This window comes from Lissotriton helveticus, chromosome 11 (genome assembly GCF_964261635.1).
Source record: "Lissotriton helveticus chromosome 11, aLisHel1.1, whole genome shotgun sequence".
Taxonomy (NCBI): domain Eukaryota; kingdom Metazoa; phylum Chordata; class Amphibia; order Caudata; family Salamandridae; genus Lissotriton; species Lissotriton helveticus.
The window spans coordinates 11,324,104-11,345,931 of NC_136072.1; the positions used below are offsets into that span (position 1 = coordinate 11,324,104).

The 21,828-nt window shown below is 44.1% G+C and overlaps 1 protein-coding gene across 1 annotated transcript in view; it reads right to left on the minus strand.

Moving 5' to 3' along the window:
* Positions 1–16,638: 16,638 nt before the first annotated feature.
* The window catches only part of LOC144791849 (putative cation-transporting ATPase 13A4), a 652,319-nt gene continuing 647,129 nt past the window's right edge, over positions 16,639–21,828 (minus strand). The window contains exons 29-30 of the mRNA XM_078666632.1: positions 17,389–17,469; positions 16,639–16,842 (exon numbers count right to left, since the gene is read on the minus strand). Coding sequence (XP_078522758.1) covers positions 16,639–16,842; positions 17,389–17,469 — 285 coding nt within the window. The remainder of the gene's footprint in view (positions 16,843–17,388; positions 17,470–21,828) is intronic.

Consider the following 21,828-nt stretch of genomic DNA (forward strand, 5'->3'; position numbering starts at 1 on the left):
TGGGAAGATGGAGAGTAAGAAAAAATGCTCAGAAGAAAGGAATTGTTTGATACGATAAAAGCTGTAAAAAAAAAACATAGTGTGTGTTGGAGATTTAGTCAGGATAAAACTACCAGAAAGAAAGTTTAGTTTGGTGTTTCAAAAATTAGTCAACCCACGAGAGTCATCAAACTTTTGGGCAACGCTGTCAGAACACAAGATCATAAGGTTTGGAATCTCAATAGGGTAGCTAAATGCCTTCCAAATGATGATGTTCCATGCAAATTATCTTCTACTTCTGTTTCAGAATCTGAACTCAGGAGATCCCACCGGAAGAAGGCTGCCCCTTCTAGTTTTCAAGACTTTGTGTAACTAATTTTCAAGATGTTGTGTAATGTACCCACTGTTTTTCTTTTGCAACTGTTTCTTGTAATTGTTTAGGAAAGGAGGGAGGTGATGTAGTGTCCTTTCCTTTGCCCTTCCTCGTGATGCTGTAGGCACATGCTCTGTCCTGGAGTTCTTATATGGAATGATTTGTGTATAGAATGTTTAGCCTCAAACTGAGAGTCAGTTTCCTCGGAACTCTGAAGGATGAGGTCTCTTTGATTAGTTCCTACATTAAACTACTCTTCAAAATCAACCTTCTGCCTGGCTACTCTTTTTGATGACCCACTTAACATTGCATGTGTTGCAGTTAGAAAATTGGTTTTGGCGAATTACAACATTGTGGATTGTGAAGGTTTTACCTTCCAACGTACAGTCACACATGTTGCAGTTTCCATATTTTGCATGTCAAAGCAATGGTGTCAGGCCCCAGTGAGTGTCTAATGTTCGGGGTGGTGTGACAGTGGGAACTGCTGCTCGCACCAGATGATCCTTGAGGTTGCGACTTTTCTTAAAGGCAAAGAGGGGGCTTTGGGCCAATCTTTCAGAATTGATTTACGGACAGGGTTAGATACTGTGGAGAAGGTAGTGACGCAGACTATACTGTCAGTTTCACTTTTCTGTTTAGGTGATAACAGGGTTTCCCTAGGACAATACCATGCCCTTTTGAGGGAATTGCAGACCAGCCGTTTAGGGTACCCCCGTGCCTTAAGTTTGTTGGACAGGACAGTGGCTTTTTGGAAATAGTCCTCTTTCTGGCAGCAATTACGCCTAATGAGAGTAGGGCAATGAATCTCTAAGTGCTCTTGGATGGTGGCTTTCATATCTGAGAAGTGTGTTTCGTTCTGTGGGTTTTCTGTACAGTTTGGTTAGAAGTTCACCTTCAGCGTGGTACACAGTAAGATCTAAGAAGGCAATGGAGGCTTTGTCATGTGAAAGTGTGAATTGCAATCCAAGGCAGTTGTTATTAAGCCAATGTAAAAACTGGTGTAAAGTAGCCTTGTTGTTATGCCAGTTTAGGAAAACATCATCGATGTTACGGCACCACAATGTGACGCCGGTGTTGAAAGGGTTCTCTAATGACAGAATTTGTTTTTTATCTCTATGGAGTCCATGAAGAGAATGGCCATATTGGGGGCAAAAACAGAACCCATTGAAGTACCCTTCACTTGTTGGTAGTATTCATTATCAAACATGAAGAAGTTTCTTGTGAGGCAAAGCTCAAGTAGTTGGAGTCTGAAAAGTGTGGGAAATGAGTGTGGTCTTGGCCTAGAATCTAATGTTTTTTTAATCACTTTGAGTGCTAGTACCTGAGGGATATTGGTGTAGAGTGATTCTACATACAATGTGCATAACAGATCGCAGGACGGGTTGAAAGAATGGTGTTCAATCATGTTAATCGTTGCCATACTGTCTCTGATGTAATATTGCATATGTGGGACAAAGTTTTAAATGAAAAAATCTACGAATTGACCAAGAGGTTCCAGTATGGATCCACAGCCCAAGACTTTCGGACGGCCAGGGGGAGTATCGAGATTTTATGAATTTTCAGGAAGGTATAAATCACTGGTGTCCTTGGTGACTTCACATATATAAATTGGAAATCTTTAAGGCTAAGGAAACTGTCTGCTTTTGCAGCAGTGGTGATCTGAAGGATTAGACTTTGTAATTCCTTGGTGGGGTTTGTCGGTAGTTTACAGTAATGATCTGTATTTGATAGTTGGCGATGTATTTCAGTTTTGTATGAATCAATTTCTTGTAGGAAAATGCCCCCTCTTTTGTCTGCTGATTTTATAATTAAGGAAATGTTCTTTTTTAATGCCTCAATAGCTTTTCTTTCTTCTAGACTTATATTATATGGGACATAGCGCTTGTTTTTTTCAAGGGCGTCCAAGTCCTTTAGGACCATCTTCACAAACATTATAATTTCACTTGGAATCATGTTGGCAGTGGGAGAGACAGTAGATGGTGGATGGAAGGGTGTATTGGAAATTGGGCTGTGTGAAGTATTCAATGTGAAGTATGCGTGTAGATGTATACGTCTAAAGAATCTAAGTAATTCAGTATGTAGTTCAAGATAGTTGGGATTGGTGGTAGGGACAAAGGACAAGTAAAGTACTTGGGAGTTTTTTTCAACAACAACGGAAGATATAAAAGTCACTTGGGTGAGTAAATAAAGAAAGGAACAGCGCTAGCATTAGCACTTAGCTCTATCCACAAGAAATTAATTGGCCCAACCTTCGCTCCAACACTTCAGGTGGCTCAGGCAAAAGTCATTCCCACTCTAACATACAGAAGGGAGGCGCTAAAAGGACGGGATTGTGACCAACTAGACAAAATCATTGTAAAAATGTTTAGCTATCGTCACACACTTCACCGGCCCAAATTAGGCTGGAACTGGGCATCTGCAAACAATCAATGGGCAGAATGATGACTTTTCCAATGAGCAGCCACAAGCTGAAGTCATCAAAGGAGGGCACCCTAGCGCAACATTTATGGTCCAATCTGAACATAAAACGATGGGTACCTCTATTTGTCCAGCGGGCCTAACACCCTCAGCCTGAGAGAAGTCTGGGACCCACATGTAAGCTAAAATGAGTTCAAGAGGCTAGCAAAAATAAGTGCAAAAAAGCTCTCCTCAGTAGAAGACAGGGCAAGACTTGTAGCTAGAAGCCATGGTTGGATGACCCTTAAGACATATGATCTGCTGAAACCTCAGAGTTATTTAACCTTCCCCCTCAGCACACGAACCAAGCTCCGCTTTTATAAAATTAAGAATGGGGGAGTTCCAATGGACTTGCCATCTCCCCAAATGGAAAAAAGTCCGTGCCCTGGAACCATGTTGGCTTTGCGGCCTTCATAAGGAAGTCTTAATCCATGTACTGTGCCTGTGCCCTAACCTCCTGAAGAAAAGAAGGGCTCTTCTACGGAGGTGGTGGAACAACAACTTGTGCTTTCCCGTCTGGACTTCTCCAACTCCCTCTACTACGGTCTCCCACTTTCCCTGCTGCACCGCCTCCAGGTAGTTCAGAACCAAGCGGCCCGACTCATTCACAAAACCCCCAGATGGCAATCGGCCAAACCTTTACTTCACAGACTGCACTGGCTCCCAATAGGCCAAAGTGCAGCTTTCAAGGTGGCCTGCCTCACATTCAAAGCCCTCCACTGTTCCGGCCCCGCGCTCCTCAAATCTTTAATTACTCCTCATCGTCCAACGCGTAACCTCCGATCAGCTCACCATCCTCTACTAGTCACCCCCAAAGCTAAAACCAAGAAATTCGGTGGTCGACCCTTCTCCCACCTGGCCCCCGGGCTCTGGAATCTCCTCCCTCTTTCCATCAAATCCACTCCTTCTCTTCTGAATTTCAGGAAATCGCTTAAAACCCACCTCTTCCCTCCCCTTAGTTAATACCACCCCACCCTCGCTTCTGTCCCTCACTCACCCTGTCTCAAAGCGCCAGGAAGCCTTTGGTGTCAGCGCGCTCTATAAATTGCACTTAAGATAAGATTAGATCTTGCAGAGCTGCAGTATTGGCCTGATCCAGTACCCGGAATACCAACCTAAACTGTGCACTGGTGAGGTTCATGGACCGCGCAGTAAAAAACACTAGAGGAGGGGATCAGCGTACTGTTACCTCGGCCAGAGATGCAGACCTCTGGCTCCTCGCAATAGCTGAACAACTCCCTTTGTGGGGCAGCCAGGTGCACGAACAACTGTCGCAAATACCAAAACAAAACGACTGTTAGAAGGGGAATGGCGTATAGGCTGGCTAAATCTGGGACTCAATAGCTGTCTTAACTAGGATCACAATTGCCCCCAAGGGAACATCACTATAGGATCTGTGGGTAATCCACCTACAAGGGAGCTCTTACAGGTGCAAGGGTGGGCAGTTTGAATTGTAGGAACCAGGGTTCTTTTTAATGAATTTCATAAGTGCTATATTTTTACTTTTTGTATTTTGCAAAGGTTTTATCAAATCATGCAATAAAGTCTTTACTACACTGCACATCGCGAAGCAGAGTTTTCTGCACTCCGAGAGCTCTGCAGATTGCAGAGTGCAGAAAACTTCACAAACTCCTCAAACGGAGCAAAGTTCACCGCTTAGGCCTAGTATCATCACATGTTCTACCCTGGACTGTGTCTGCACATCCAATGACTCCCCTTATAAATTGAGGTTGTTGTTGCAAGGACTTCCACTTGCTCCTTGCTGCTCAGAACACTTGTAAATAAATAACTTCACCTGTACCAGCGTGAGGAATGTCTGAATATATGTCCTGCATGTACTACTTTGTGTGAGCGTCATCACCATGTACATCACCCACCATGAAAAGGGAACACCGTAACATGCCCACATTACAACTTGTTTGTGCCACTTCACACAAATTACAACTTGGCCGCAGTGAAATAAAGCTATCATATCTGAATCCTTGGTGCATGCAAAGTAGTAAGTAGTGACTCCAGTTCTCATTAATGCCCAGCAAAATTTACTAAACGTCATTGGTAAGAATGATTGAAGTTACTATCCATGTGGTGGAAACTTCCATTGAGAGCAGGCAGCAAATCAAAATGATGTCACCATAGAATGGTGGCGTGTAAGTAGTGGTATGAGCTAATACTTCATGGATTCTATGCAATCATCTAAAACAATAATCCATACAATGCCTGCTGCAACACGTACACATGCACTAACAATTGTAGGGGAAAACTATATTAGGCAGTGTGTAAAATCCCCCCAAGAGAATGATTTACAGTGCAAACACAAACCAAGGAAATAACAGAGCTCTGAAACTTTTCAGGCTGGTGGTGGTTGTGGTCTTCTCCGTCCAACTCCTAGTTGCAAAATGAGGAGGTCCATGTTGTCAATGCAGTTGCTTGACTGTTCTGTCAGGTTTCTCATTTATTGCAATAGCTGATGTGAGCCACAGGAATTTTGACAAATTGGAAAATCTGCACCACACTTCCTGGTGATCGTCATTTCCCAAAATACTTGTAAATATCCCTGTATCAGATTTGCGGGAAAACTTTTGCAGAAGCACCTACCTTGCATATAATAAAATGTACGTGGCGCTTAAGATTCTGGCACAGATCCATTCTTTCGCAGGTCTCTTATAAGTGACAAATCTACCTAAATGCATCAGTTTGTAAATATGGCACAACGAAAGCCGCCGGTGCTCCCAAAAACACAATGCACTGGTGGGACAAGGAACTTGTAAGTAACCCCCATAGTTCAGAGAACCAAGTTTTAATACAAATTGTATGGAAACTCAAAGGAGTCTCATCTAAAGGAGATAAACTTACTACAAAGTAATAGAAAGTGAGTTAGATTTAGAGTGCTCATTGTTCCAGACCAAAAAACTACTGTTGTGATTTGATTCCCATGGAGAGGACGAGTTTGGATTGGTGGAGAGAGAAGCCAAAAAGCAACAATTAGGGCCTCATTACGATGCGTCCGGAAAGCCTCTGGCCTGCCGTCACAGGCGTTCCGGGTCGCAATTCGGTTTCAATTCCGACCTCCACAATGTGATGCTGGCGGTGAAAATTGAAACAGGCTGGTCATTCTGGCTGGATTCTGGCGGGCTCAAGGAGCCCGTCGTCCAGTTGGAGACCGTCCCATAATCCCAATGGGCAGCGTTTCTGCCCTTGGCATTATGATGCTCGCTTTCTGCCAGGCTTTCCATGCCAGGCTTTCCGACATGGAAAGCCTGGAAGAGAGCGAGTTTGGGGGCCCCTAGCAGGGCCCCCTTCTCCTGGCAGCCTCCAGTTGGGGCCCGAGGGTTCATGCCTGTAAAAAAGTCTTGTAATTTTGTTGCTTGGATATGAATTTACTTTAAATAAATGAAAAGGCAAGAGGCGTTCAGCAAAACAGGAGCAGATTTGTTTAATTAAACACTGAGGCCGAAAGAGCCCCGACAAAGTGCGTCTGCTCAAAGTCTGTAAGTGTACAAAGATTTGGCATTTGGTACACACAGTTCAAGAGGTACAATAGAGCATCTCAGTCATGAATCAAAAAGTGCGGTCATCTAATAAGGACACAGATTGTATTGTATTGTAATTACATTTATATAGCGCTTACTACCCCTGATGAGGCGTCAAAGCGCTTTTTTGGCGGGTAGCACGCTACTCCTGGACATATAGAGGATTAGTGTTGAATTAGTATGGTGAAATATGCAAGTACATTTTAAGTGGTGGATAGGTTAGTCATTTTCATTTCATCAACTTTTATTCGATTATAAAATTTTGTATAATCATAAAAAGTAAAATTTTAGGAAACACAGTGATAATACATATTCAATAGCATTTTAGCACAAAATGTTAAAAGACGATTTTACGACGTATTGATATTACTATTTTTAAAAAGATCGCTATCAACTTTGCTTCGTACGGGGATTTCGGCAATTGAAGGCAAACTAGTGCTGGGTGCGATTGTCTGAGTCCACTTGAACGGAGGAGGGGCAGAATCCATTTTTTCCTTGCTGAACTGTAATACTTACAAAACAGGATGACGTGTATCGTTGATTGTTTAGAAGCTCCATCGCATGGGCATCGCATCAAGTTTCTAGACCAGTTCTTCATTTCAGGAAATGAGACTATACGGAAGAAAAGATCAAACCGTAGTCTCGTCAATAAGAACTTTTCATAGTTTGAGAGATAGTACGTCAAGTAGGGCTGAATAAATTTCTGAGTTTGCAATATGCAGATTTTTTCGTTTTGCGTTTTTACTATCTCGACTTGGTTGCGAATCTCTCTTAGGTGGCCCATGCATAGTTCCTTCAACTGTTTCTTTGAAAGGTTAGTCAGTTATTTGTATTTGGAATGATAGCAGAAGGATAGATGAGGAAAAAAAGGTTTGTATTTATAAAGCGCTTGTTACCCCTGATGGGGTGTTGAAACATGCTATTCAGGAAGCCCATAAAGGATTAGTTGTGAATTAAATAGTGAAATATGGAAATAATTTCAGTGGTGGATATTAGTCAGTTATTTGGAGTGAGAAGGATAGTGGAGGGATAAAAGGGGAAGAAAGGTTTGCATTCATATAGAACTTGTTACCTCTGATGGATGTTGAAGCGCTTTTCTGGCGAGTAGCACGCTACTCCGGAACTCATAAAGGATTAGTGTTGAAAATTAGTATGGTATATGAAGTAATTTGAGTAGTGGATATGTTATTCAGTTATTTGGGTAGAGAAGGGTAGGTGGCGGGATAGTGAAGAGATAGTGGTTTGTATTTATATAGCGCTTGTTACCCCTGATGGGGTTTTGAAGCGAAAGTAGCACGGTACTCTGGAACCCATCAGGATTAGTGTTGTACTAGTATGGTGAAACATGAAAGTAATTCTAGTGGTGGATATGTTAGTCAGTTATTTGGATTGAGAAGGGTTGGAGAGGGGTAGAAAAGAGGGAACAGTTTAGAAAGGTTTGCTGGCAACTGTCCTTGTCCTCTCCGCCCTCAGCCTCGACGCCCGGGCTGAATCGCCCTAAGCCTGGCCTTTTATAGCCCTAGTAATCAGGTGACCCTGTCATCCAATGGGAACCCTAGCCCTCACACTATCCAATCACAACACTAGCCCTAAAAATCTAGAACCAATAGGAGACCAGTACCTTACAGCCAATCTTAGCTCTAGTCCAAGCACCCAATCAGTTCAAATATCCTAATCTCTACGTACAATATAGGCCCTAGCCCTACCAGTAGTCCCACCCCAAGTCCAAGCAACCAATGGCACAGGAAGCCCGTGTCCCTACTTCCAATAGAAAGCCTAACCCTACTCTTAGTCCCACAACCAGTCCAGCAACCAATCACACCAGAATCCCGAATCGCTACTTCCAAATAAAAGTCTAACCCTAGCCCTAGCCCCAACAACGAATAACACAGGAAACCCTAGTCCCTAATTCCAATAGAAATCCTAACCCTAGCCCTAGTCCCAACCTGACATTGATTGAATCACAGACCCAGAAACCAATCAGAACACTCAAATTCCCAACCAATGAGGACACTAACCCTAATCCAATAGAAACATCAGACACAAAAAAACAATTAGTGTACACATGTACCAAACAATATCAGACCATATAAGGTCCCAGCGACCTCAGACAAAGTCTGCTGGCCTGGGAGTTTGAAGCTGCTTTTCCTGTTCAGAATCTCCTAGGAGACATCCAGGCTCAATCCACACGTTGGACTTCTGCAGGTAAAGGCCTCACTAACTTGAAATCTAACAATACTGTTTGAATAAAACTTTACTCCCTCTACTGGCCAAAAAACGAAGTGCACAGTCCCTAGTAAACACAGTATAAACAGCTCACAGAAGCACCCTCTGATGTAGAATATCCCAGTTGCTGGGGGGGGGGGAGACGGGGGGCTGGTTTCACTGGCTTGTGAACACAAAATGGTGCCTGGGTGCACAGTTTTAACATACAGGTCTTAGCACAAAGACAAGGATAAATTTGGAGGGAAAACTGAAAGTCATGTGCAATGAGAGGGAAAAACTACAGAGTTTGGACTGCAAATCCCACAATTTAACACATTAATTTGAAGCAATCATGGGCAGAAAAAAACACAAGTGTAAAACACAAAACAGGTGATGGAATATCCAATAATAGGCAGGTTAAAACTACAATTTTTAAACTGTAAAAACCACCGGCAAAGAAAGAAATCACAGAAAGGGAAAACCATTTTTTTAAAACTTTTGTTTTGGGGAAGAGACAACACTAGTCTGCCTCCTTACCACTTCCTGGAACTCTGCTCACTGCAATTTGGGGCACAGGGAGGATGCAACTCACAAGATGGAGGAGAATGATTTGGAGTGGACCCAGCAAGGCCTTAAGGGGCCTGGGCTAGTGTGAGGGGACGGCTCAGAGTTGCCTGGTAGTTAAATAGCCAATCCACAGTCCTGGGTCTGCTGGACTGGGGGAGGGCTGGGGGGCCGAGGAGCTGCTTTTCCTGTTCAGAATCTACTAGGAGACAGACAGGCTCAATCCACACTTTGGACTTCTGCAGGTAAAGGCCTCACTAACTCGAAATCTATTTGGGAGAGCTAGTGCGGGCCAGTGTGTATGTGTCCAGATATACAGCATGAGGAGCGCATGATCACTACCAGTGGTGTGCATGTTGAGTCCTGATTGGTTGAGGGTTTCTATCTCCATGTCGTATCTAGCTTTGTGGTATTTTTGGGGAATGCGAGCCCTCGGCTCGCATTCCCCAACTCGTGTTTTATTGGGGCCAATTTCCTCATAACTGTTTGTGGTGCACCTATCTATCTAACACAGACCCCATCTGTGACCTGGGATTCGATAGGCATGGGTGAGGGTCATGGAACTTCTCTAACCATGAATGTCTGACTCGCGGTTGATGGGGAGGTCACCTTGGGTAAATATGACAGCAATGATGTGAGTTCATTATAACTCCTGAAAGTAATATCGCAGTCACTCGTATCATTTATATCGACATACTTAACATTGTGCGTACAGTTGTCATCATATACATTGACATTGTTTTTAATGGTATTGACACTGTTATGTTTGCATAGGGCATAAGGTACAATGACATTGTTCTTAACAGGATCGTCATTTGTGCATGGATTCTGACATGCATTGATATTGTCATTTCTTGTGTCAGCGCTGTGAGTGCAGGTTATGACTTACATTGGCATTGCATTGATGGGTATTAGCGAGGTCATGCGAGCACAGTTCTTGGCATATGTTGATACTGCCTTTATTGGTATTGCCTTGTTGGGCCTTCACACATCACGGCAATCATTGACATTGTATTGACCCATTCCACAAATTATACTAATTCAATTGATGTTTGTGGAACCTACCTGCATAGAGGTAAAGCTGCATTTATTTGGGTGAAATGTCACCAGTCAAGATTTCATTGAGGATGGGAAATGTGTTTTAAGGAAAACAAGTTGTTGTGTGACAAAAACCTTAATAGTGATTTTTGAATCATATCTACTCTTTTAGAAGAGCAGACAAAGTGTTTAGCTACATGTATTTGTTGCATTTGTGAAGTATTACATGTATGAGAGAAAACTTTAAAGGAGGGAACTGCTACTAAGAGTGAGTTCATACATCATAGTGTGCCACACTGGGATTGGTCGGTTGCTGTGCTGTCACGCTGGTATTGGTTGATGACAAAATAGGGTGTTGGTCTGTTGAGCTTTGTTAGCTTCTTTGTAGTTGGTGAAAAGAGCTTTATTTTGTAAGCTTTACTAACATTGGAGGAAGGAAAACTGACATTTGCATTGACATTAATATTGATTGCGGATTTAAAGGTTGAAATCATGAAATGTTTAAAGAGCATTATGAATTTTCCTGTACAGAAGGACTGAGAAGGCCACTTGACGGCACACTTGCACATTATATGACAACAAATGCAGGATTACACATGTTTTTGGCTTTGTCAATCGTGGTAGATCACGGAGGATGAAAGTCCCTTGATTTTTCCTAAATAGGTACCTTTGAATAAAGAATAACTCAGAGATTAAGGGAAACAATTCAAGTCAACAAAGCTTTATTTCGATATATAATACCAATAAATCACTTTTACAATTTAAAACACTATTCATAATAAATACAATAAAAAGAGATTTTCATCTAAAAATCAATTTTAAGGGAAACATTATATGAAATGATGCCACCTCCTAGATCTAGACAATATGATGCAGTGAATTTATTGGATACAGCTGCACATGCAAAGAAGAGGGAGAAATATCAAAAACAGATTTAGAAAGCAGTGCATAATTATGCAGGTGCTAGATGGGATGTTATGTTATGTTATGAATTCTTCTATAGCACATGACTCACCCAGGGGCATCTCAGCGCTTTACCAGTGGGAATCCAGAACACGGAGACAGAAAAGGGGTTATAACATGAACAAGTTAAAATAAGAATGTTTTTACTTGTTTCCTGAAAAGCATATAGGTGCTAGATTGTCGCAGAGCCATCGGTAGAGAGTTCCAATATTTGGGGGCTATATATGAAAAAGCTCTGCCGCCTGTACGGGTTAGCCGGATACGCGGAATCTTCAAGAGGGCTAGGTCATTAGATCTTAGGTTGCGTTCATGTGCTTGTTTAGAAAGTTTATTATAGAGATATGCTGGCCCCTCGCCTCTGAGTGCTTTAAAGGAGAGGCAACATACCTTGAAGATAGATCTCTTTTGGACTGGGAGCCAGTGTAACTGTCTGAGCAGAGGAAGGGAAGGGGATCCAGAAGGCACATTCAGAACCATTCTGGCGGCGGTGTTCTGTATAACCTGTAGTTTTGCCAGTATGGTAGTGCCTATTTCCGCCAACTGGTCATTGCCATAGTCTAGCCTGCTCACTACCATGGCCTGCACAACAGTTCGGCTGTGTTCTAATGGAAGATAGGGAATAATTCTACGTAGTAGGCGTAGGTTATAGTAGCAGGTCCCTGCGATGTTTTTTACATTATCTTTCAGCAAGGCATCCAGCTGGATTCCCAGGCTTTACACTGAGGGGGATGGCGTAGGTGCTTCTCCCAACTGGGGGGGCCACCATTCCGACGTCCAAAAATGGATGTCCTTCCCAAAGAGCATGAGCTCTGTTTTCCCAGGGTTGAGCTGTAGACACCGCTCTTTCATCCAATTTGCAATCGCTAGCATACCACCCGAGAAACTGAGTTTCTCGTCCATGATGTTTTTCCCTATGGGGAATAGTAGCTGCGTGTCGTCGGCATACGAGACTATCTCGAAGCCGAAGGATTGGACTATCTTCGCCAAGGGGGCCACATACATATTAACAAGGGTATGGCTCAAACAGGAGCCCTGAGGTACCCCATTGTCCAACAGGAATTTATTTTCTGAAACAAATGATCCAAGTGAGGTAGCCTACCATCTGTCCATTAGGAAATTCTTCATCCACTGAAAGGCTTTGCCCCCGATGCCACATTCAGTCAGTCTCTCCGCTAGCCATTGATGAGATATCGTATCAAACGCTGCGGAGAGATCTAAGAGGATCAGAATCAAAGATCCCCCGGCAACGAGGGTGCGCCTCAGTGAGTCAGTGACAGCCAGAATTGCTGTTTCTGTACTGAACCCAGTATGGAATCCTGACTGGGAGGGATCCAGTATGTCATTGGATTCCAAGTACTGACTGAGCTGGGTGTTTATTGAGGATTCTAGTAGTTTCCCTAGTAGAGGTAGCAGGGATATTGGCCTGTAGTTATTCAGCTCCTGAGGGTCTGCAGATGTTTTTTTTAGGATGGGTCGTACAGAGGCCTCTTTCCAGGCAGTTGGAATAAGGCCGGTAGAGATAGAGGTATTAAAAATGTTTTGGATGATGGGAGCGCAGGTAGGACATAGGAGAGCCATTACACTGGGTGGACATATGTCCCTTGGCGAGCCAGATTTTGCTGTTAGCAATAGGTTATTTATTTCCGCAAGTGAAATGGGCTTGAATTGGTTGAGGGTGCCTTCAGTAGAAATGGGGGAGTTTACCAAGTTAAGATTTAGATAGGAGATGTTGGAGTTACTAGTGGGGAAATTATCATAAATTTTGGCAATTTTATCACGAAAAAAATGTGCTATTGAGTCACATAAAGATTGGGATTCAAGTGGAGTTTGTTTGCAGGCTAAAGGAGAGGAGAAATCCTTGACAATGTCAAACAAGGTTTCGTGGAATTCCTGGATTGTTCGATTTGTGTGTGGAGATATGAGCATCGGGCTGATTTTATTGATTGATGATAGTGGGATAAGGAAGCCTTATAGATTTTCATATCTTCAGGTAATTTATCCTTTCTCCATCTTCTTTCATGTGCTTTGCACGTGGAATTAAGAGTTTTTAATTCACCTGAATACCAGGGTGCTGAGGGTCGCCTCCGCGGAGGATTTCCGCTTTTTAGTGGGATCACTATATCAAATGTTTTTGTTAGGGCTGCGTTGAAGCTAGATAGCATAGCTGTAGAGTCTTGGTCATTCTGCTTAGTATTGAGTGAAAACTGGTCGAAAGTTTCCTTAAAACTGTCCAGAGTAAGATTATGCCATGACCTTTTGTTTTTGCCATTTTTAAACATAGGATTGGGCCTATATTCAGGTCCTAATTGCACCTGAATGGAGAATTGGATCATATAGTGATCGGACCAGACAAGGGGAAGTGGCTGTGATGCTTTCAGTTGTTCTGAGTTGGTAAAGATAAGATCAAGGGTGTGGTCAGCCGTGTGCGTTGGTCCAGACACCATCTGTTTAATCCCAATGTCGCTCAAATTGGAAAAAAGCCTCGTTACATCAGGGTTTTTCACTTCCCCTCCATGAAAATTGAAATCTCCCAGGAGAATAAAGTTATTGGAGGCCACGGCCTGCATGGCAATAAATTCTGTGAGGGCCGTGGAGAAATTGTATTTAGATTTGGGTCCAGGTGGTCGATAAAGCAAGGCCCCATCCTAGGAGGTTGTTGGGGACACAGATACTTTAAAAATACCTAATGAACCTGATGAACAACAAAAGAGGTGGAGGAATGCCATAATTGAAGGGACTAGGGGCCAGATGTACGAAATCGCGTGTTTAGCAATTTGCTATTAGGAAATGGCAAACTACAATGTACAACATTGTGCTTGACACAATTTCTGATTCGCAGTGGGTCACAAATGGACCTCCTCATGAATATTCATGAGAATGAGGCAGGTTGAAATTTGCGACAATCTGTGAATGGCTTCAATCACAGGGATGGTGGCACGCTGGGGGCCACCATTTCTGTGATTGTTTTTTAAATAAAGCATTTTTTTGTCATGCAGCCTGTTTTCCTTAAAGGAAAATGGGATGCATTTCAAAAATAAAAATGGAAAGCTACCTTTTCATGTTTTAAGAGTACGCAGTGGTCTGGGGGACACTGGTGCTACCCATTCTACTGTTAGAACAGCGGATATCCCTGACCTACCCCTTTCGGGAAGAAGATCCAAGTAGAGCACAGACCCATTTTCAGAAAAGGTTCCGTAAAAATGTGTTCATTTGAAGAAGTTTATCAGTTTGTTGTTTGTGGCACTAGTCCTGTAAACCTATTAAGGAGAGACTTAGGGGCCGATAACGATCCGTGTCGGAAGGCCTCGACTTTACATCGAAGATCTTCCGGCGCGGATTGTCGGTTTCAATTCTGACCGCCTGATAATGTTTCAGGTGGTCAGAATGGAAACCGGCTGGACATTCTGGCTAGCTTCCGATGGACTCTAGGAGCCCGTCTGCCAGTCTGAAGTCAGCTGGTAATCTCCAAGGACGGCCTTTCCACCCTTGGGATTACAATGTCGGATTCCACAGGCCTTTCCGTGCCGGCCTTTACAACACAGAAAGGCTGTTGGAAGTTGACTTTGGGGGCCCCTAGCAGTGCCCCTTTCCCTAAAGGCCTCCAGTAGGGGGCTGAGGGGGCACCTATGGTGCGCCCCCTGTCAATGCTGCCACCTCCCATTTCCCTATGGGAGCATGTACTACGGTCGGTTTACGGCCGTATTACATGTTCCCATAGGGAAATGTAGGATAATGACCGAACAGTGTTTGGTTGCATCCTAATGAGGCTGATGGGACCGCCGACTGGAGGTCGGTCGGTTCCAGAACCAAAACAGTGTTGGGCAGACTAAAGTATGCCTGACTTCATGAAGAGGTCCTTAATGTGCAAGTTAAACTGTACTATCTATTGTACCCCAAATGGTATTACAGACTCATGACGAGAAAGTGGAGTTCAAAATGGCCAGACATGAGACAGCTGTAGCAAGCAGTGGGCATGAGCAGGGTGACAAAGTCCAGAGAATAATAGTAAGTTTTCCAGAAATCGTTATTTTCAATTCTTTTGCAATGGAAAAACTTTAGGCATCAACCAATTTGTTTTGTTCTCTCATGGAGAACTTCATCAGGGCTCCTAAGGGAAATAACCCTTACGAAACAAGTAAAGGACTATAACTAGGGGGTACGATTATAAATTGGTGCAGTGATCCAGACTGTAAGGAGGCCTAATCAAGGCAGGCATCTCTAATTCAGGCACAAGTCCATAAGTACACAAAAGTAGAATCATAAGGTTGCGCACCAGATCAGCATGCAATGGGAACTGTGTAGCCCAGAAAAACGAACTAACTTTAGGTCTCTAAATCTGTATAATGACAGAGTGGGCATGAAAATTGATAGATCCTCCAGGCAGTAACACTGGGGTCTGAAGGGGAAATCTCCTCAGCTGAATAAGGCCTCTTAATCACTGATCCAAGGATCTGAGGGCCAAAATAGCTGTAGGAATATATCCAGTTTTAACTGTTGAAGAACTTCCTTTTGATCTGAGAGAGACAGTGAATCCAGAAGTATGGGATTTCACTGAAAAAGATATTGGACTTAAAAAAGGTGTAGAACCAGGATGGTAAATGTCTGAACAAAGGCAGTGTTTCCCAGAACACACCTTATCACATGACTCAAGAAACTATTGCAGGAATAACTCTCATTATTTAGGAGATGATACACAGAGGAATTTTAATCTCTCTAGTCAGAGCAGCAGCAAACCCATTTACACACTGCCACTTGCATCTCCTATTGCTTCTTATGGCCTGGGACTCCCTTTAGACCCATATCCAAGCAACACTTCATCCACTTGCAACCATCTGATTCAGAACCCCATTTGGTCATCCTCTTGTTGTGTCTCCATCCCGTTCGGACCCGCATACCTAGCTCTACTATCATTTACACCATTTATTCATGTTGCCCTGTGATTTACCTTCCTTTTATACATTATCCGCAGTGCCTTGGTTCGGAAACAGTGAGCAGGTAGAAAGGCTCATTTGGAGCCAAAATTTTAATATGTTCATTCTACAAAATGTCCTTTCCTGAAATCAGAGTAATGACCAATTTTGGGCATAGTTCCCACTTTGTGTCTCTGGCTAATACCTTTAATCAATGGGCAATCATGCAGGTACCACAAAATCGTCTACCAAACCCTGACTTTGTTTCTTCACAATGTAAGGAGATGTTCACCTAACCTTTACTATGGGCTTGTAACTGCAGAATGAATAGAACCCTCCGTCAAGTATCCCACATTCTACCTCAGTAACCAGGCACTGACCAGCAGGCTGTGATCTGTTTTTGAGCATTAAATTCCACAAGATTTATTGAGTAATTTCTGAGTATGTGGGTGCAGGAGGTCGAGATGTGACTCTAAAATCACATGGTTACAGCAATGAATAATACAATTGTTAATCATTCACAAATAAATAGTGCAGGCTAAAAGACCAGGGAGTCCCTTTTTGGATTCCACTCAGCTAGGAGTTGAGTTATATCTTTGTCAGCACATGCACATTTTTATCAAATGCTGGCTGGGTTGCGGTAGGTGTCTATTTCAGCTTCTAGCTCTGTAACAGCTGAGTCAGGATAGATGGTTTGGTTTGTCGGTGGCCACTGTGGAGCCCTTTCCAGAAGTCGCTGCAGCTTCTGGTACTGACTTTTGGATTTGTAGTTCACCTTCTTCTTTATCCAATCCCAGAGCGCTCGGTTTCCAATAATTCCTTCCTGCAAAAATAAAGAAAATTACGATTTCATAAAAATATGTTTGATTTTCCTTCAAATTGACCTCAGGGCACAATTGATGAATGGGTCTCATGATTATTGTATTTTTGTATCACAAAATGCAAAGAATATCTGGTCTAAAATTACAAAAATGAAAAAAAACTAACTGAGAAAAAACAGGCTTGCCAATCTGCCAGTTTCTGCAGATATGAGTTTGGAAACAGAATATATCCTGTGCCCGCTCCTGTCTATCCAGTACATGACTCTTGGGGTAAAAATATTAAAAAACAGTAATCAAATCACATATTTATTTACAATAAGACTGCATTATTTGTAAAGTGCATTTTAAGGCGTGAGTCAAACCAAAGCAGTCAGTATTTTCCACAGGTTGTTTGTTTATTTAGGGTTGAATTTCTGGGCTGTTTATTCGAACTATAGACGTAATTGCTAACATTGTTTCTATAACCACAAAAGCTTGAATTTTGCTTCACACAGTAAGGTAAAAGTCAGTGACTAGGCATATTGGTCAGAACATGTACGAGGACTCACCTCCACCCCATAGGATACAAAGAAGAGGATGACCACGGCGATGAGCAAGTAAACCCTCCAAAGAGTGGGAAGACAGACGAGCTGCAAACAAGAGAAATTAACACCTTTATAATACCTTTGAATCTAGTCTGATGAACACCATATTTTCCTAATCGGTAACTAATAGCGTACCATCTATGTAAAGCTGTTCCTTTTTAATTTAATCAGTACCTTGTGTCATGCAAAACAAGAGCATCCTCCTTCAAGTTCAAAGGTTATAATGCACCTGGGTCAATTTTCAGATGGATTTTGCTGCTTATTAGTGTAAGTTTGGATTAGTTTCTAAAATCTAAAAAAAAATTAAGTTTCAAGTGCCATGACAGTCAATCAAATGTTTACTTTTGATTCATCTCCAAAGTTCTTGGATCCCCTTCATAGAGGAACTGATGTGGGACAACCTCAAATTCAATGATCAATTTATTGTTTAGTCTAGTGAAACTGATCATTCACAAATCCAAGTCAAGGCACAAAATAGCAAAATAAACTTTAACTATGATAGTTGGCCCCCTAAATGGGGGTTTGAAAAAATCCAGACTTTCACTATCTTTTATGGCCTGCAGACCAACGGCCCACACCAACTTTGAATTAGCTGGAACTGAATCCAATCTAATGGTGAGATATTAAGCCAAAAGAGCAGGAGCTGGGCAGGTGCAGGAACAGGACTGGGGTCAGATGGTGAGGGAGCGTGGACTGTCCACCTAATTGTAGCCTCACTGAAATATTAGCTGTGTTCTGAACATTGCGGTTCCCACTTGCTGAACTCCTGGAGTTCACTTAGAGTGTATTGCACACGTGGAGCACATGGTGTGAAGATAAGCCATGTTGGAACACGAGAAAGGGCAATAAAGTGCAGATTAACAGAGACTACATGTCAAATGGCACTTTTTCAATTAACAGGGAACATGAACCTGATTTCCTGATTTCCTTTGGCATAATGATCATCAACCCTTCTGTTGCAATTACTTTCCTGTTTAGGCTGAAACTGTTGTAGAATAGAAGATGGTTCTTTTTCCTTGATCTTTTATAAGGTTTTCTGAACTTTCCTGATGTACCTTGATTTACTTCTGAAAACCTGGTAGGATTCTGGTTCTTAAATGAATACGTGATTGCCTACTCCTAATCTACCTCAGAGAGTATATTCCTAGTTAATGAACATACACAACAGTGAGGCTTCTGGGACAACACCAGTCACAGGCATGGAGAAGATTTTAACAGTCTAAAGCAATATTTGATAGATATATGGCTTGGGACGCCATTACCTCCAGAAACTGGGAAATACCCTCTGCATTCTACAAAGCTAAAGAAATGCGCTATAAGTATTTCACTAACAAATTTGACGCGTACAATGCATACATTCCAGTCCTTATTTATTAGAATGCAGTTCCAAGCAATGGCACAAATGTAACTCGACACAATCTATTACTTAAAAGATAAAATATGTAGGAAATTTAGGCAGAATGTTACCTTACTTCAAGATGACGAAGGAAGATCCAGATGGGCAGGAGAAAAATATAAGAAGCATGTAGATTTCTACCTTTTTCAAAATAGAGGGAGTGGATCTTGATGAAGGTAAGGAAAGAAATCTTGCTTGGGAAGGGTATGTAGGGTGGGGCATTGAAACTGCAAAAGTAATAGGGGGAGGAGGGCAGACGACAAGTTAATGTTCGCTACATCCCTAGGGTAAGAAGCTACTACTTCAACACTCTCTAATAGAGACTCAATGACCTTTGTGCTGTCGCTGATATTTGAGGGTCTTCATAATGCAATGCATTAATCAATCAATCAATCAATCAATATATTTGTAGAGCGCGCTACTCACCCGTGAGGGTCTCAAGGCACTAAAGGGAGTGGTGCTGTCATTGCTCGAATAGACAGGTCTTGAGGTGCTTCCTGAAGGTGAGATGGTCCTGGGTCAGTCGAAGGTGTGCGGGGAGTGAGTTCCATGACTTTGCGGCCAGGTAGGAGAACGACCTTCCTCCAGCGGTGGTTCTGTGGGTCAGTGGAACGGTGGCGAGGGCGAGGCTGGCTGAGCGGAGCTGGCGGGTGGGGGTGTAGAACGAGAGGCGGTCGTTGAGGTATTCAGGTCCTTTGTCGTGGTACGCTTTGTGTGCGTGGGTGAGGAGCCTGAACGTGATCCTCTTGTTGACGGGGAGCCAGGGCAGGTTTCTTAGGTGGGCGGATTTGTGGCTGTGGCGCGGAATGTCGAGGATGAGTCGGGCGGAGGAGTTTTGTATGCGCTGAAGTCGTTTCTGGAGTTTGGCTGTGGTTCCTGCGTAAAGAGAGATTCCATAGTCCAGTCGGCTGGTGACGAGGGCCTGGGTGACGGTATTTCTGGTTTCGGTGGGGATCCACCTGAAGATTTTCCGGAGCATGCGCAGGGTGTTGAAGAAGGATGAAGAGATGGCATTGACTTGCTGGTCATCGAGAGGGAGGAGTCCAGGATGAATCCCAGGTTGCGTGCGTGGTCCGTGGGTATCGGTGCAGTGCCCAGCGTTGGGGGCCACCAGGTGTCATCCCAGGCGGATGGGGATTGTCCGAGGATGAGGACTTCCGTCTTGTCCGAGTTGAGCTTCAGACGGCTGAGCTTCATCCATTCTGCGACATCTTTCATTCCGTCCTGGAAGTTGGCTTTGGCGGTGAGGGGGTCTTTGGTGAGGGAGAGTATCAGTTGGGTGTCGTCCTCGTAAGAGATGATGTTGATGTTGTGTTTGCGTGCGATGGCGGCGAGGGGGCTCATGTAGATGTTGAAGAGGGTAGGGCTGAGTGAGGAGCACTGGGGTACACCGCAGATGAACTTGGAGGCCTCAGAGCGGAAGGGTGGGAGGTGGACTCTGGGTTCTGTCGGAGAGGAACGATGTGATCCAGTCTAGGGTCTTTCCTTGGATCCCAGTGTTGTAGAGGCGGGTTATTATGGTGCGGTGGCAGACGGTGTCAAAGGCTGCCAAGAGGTCGAGGAGGATGAGGGCGGCTGTCTCTCCGTTGTCCATCAGGGACCTGATGTCATCGGTGGCTGCGATGAGGCCGGTCTCGGTGCTGTGGTTGGCTCGGAACCTGGACTGGGATGGGTCGAGCGAGTTGTTTTCTTCGAGGAATGCTGTCAGCTGTTTGTTGACGGTCTTCTCGATGACTTTAGCCGGGAAGGGGAGGAGAGAGATGGGGCGGAAGTTCTTGAGGTCTTTGGGGTCCGCTGTTGGTTTCTTCAGGAGGGCGTTGATTTCTGGGTGTTTCCAGCTTTCAGGGAATGTGGTTGATGTGAGGGAGTTGTTAATGACGCTTCGGAGGTGGGATGCGGTGATGGTGTCAGCTTTGTTGAAGATATGATGAGGGCATGGGTCGGAGGGGGAGCCGGTGTGGATGCTGTTCATGACGCGGTTAGTGTCTTTGGTGCTGGTGGGGGTCCATGCGTTGAGGCTTGAGGTGGGGGTCATTGGTTTGGTGGTTGGGGGCGGATCTGGGGTCCGAAGCTGTCGTGTATGTCTGTGATCTTGCGGGGGAAGAATGTGGCGAGGGAGTTGCAGAGGTCTTGTGATGGTGAGATATCGTCGTTGCTGGCGCTGGGATTTGAGAGTTCTTTGACAATGGTGAAGAGTTCCTTGCTGTTGTGGGCGTTGTTGTCCAGCCGCTCTTTGAATGATGTCCTTTTGGTGGTGCGGATCATCTGGTGGTATTCGCGGGTGGCGCTCTTGAGGGCTGTCATGTTTTCTTGTGTCCGCTTGTGGCGCCAGGCTTGTTCAAGGGTTCTGCACGATTTCTTTGCAATTTTGAGGGCATCTGTAAACTATGCGGATTTTCTGTTGCTAGTCTTGCCTGGGGGTTTCTTCAGAGGGGCGAGGTTGTTGGCCCAGTTGGTGATCCACTGTGCGAGGTTGTGTGCTGTGTCGTTGGTGTCGGCAGGTGGGTTCTGGCTCAGCGATGCGGTCAGTTGGTCTGTGGTGACTTTTCTCCAGCATCTGTGGGGGATTTGTTGTGTGCGGTGGTGGGATGTATTCTTTTTGAAGGTGAAGTGGATGCATCTGTGGTCGGTCCAGTGTAGTTCTGTGGAGTGGCTGAATGAGACGTGGTTGCTGGCGGAGAAGATGGGGTCGAGTGTGTGGCCGGCGAGGTGGGTGGGTGTGTACACCAGTTGCTTGAGTCCGAGGTTGGCCAGGTTGTCGAGCAGGGTGGTGGTGTTGTTGTCGTTGTTTTTCTCTAGGTGGAAGTTCAGGTCCCCTAGGAGGATGTATTCTGGAGAGGCTAGGGCGTGCGGGCTGATGAAGTCGGCGATGGTTTCGCTGAATTGTGTGCGTGGGCCTGGGGGTCTATAGATGAGCGTTCCTCTCAGGGTGATCTTGGGGTCGGTGTGTATTTGGAAGTGTAGGTGTTCGGCGGCGGAGAGTGTGTCTTTGGCGTTGGTCGTGACGT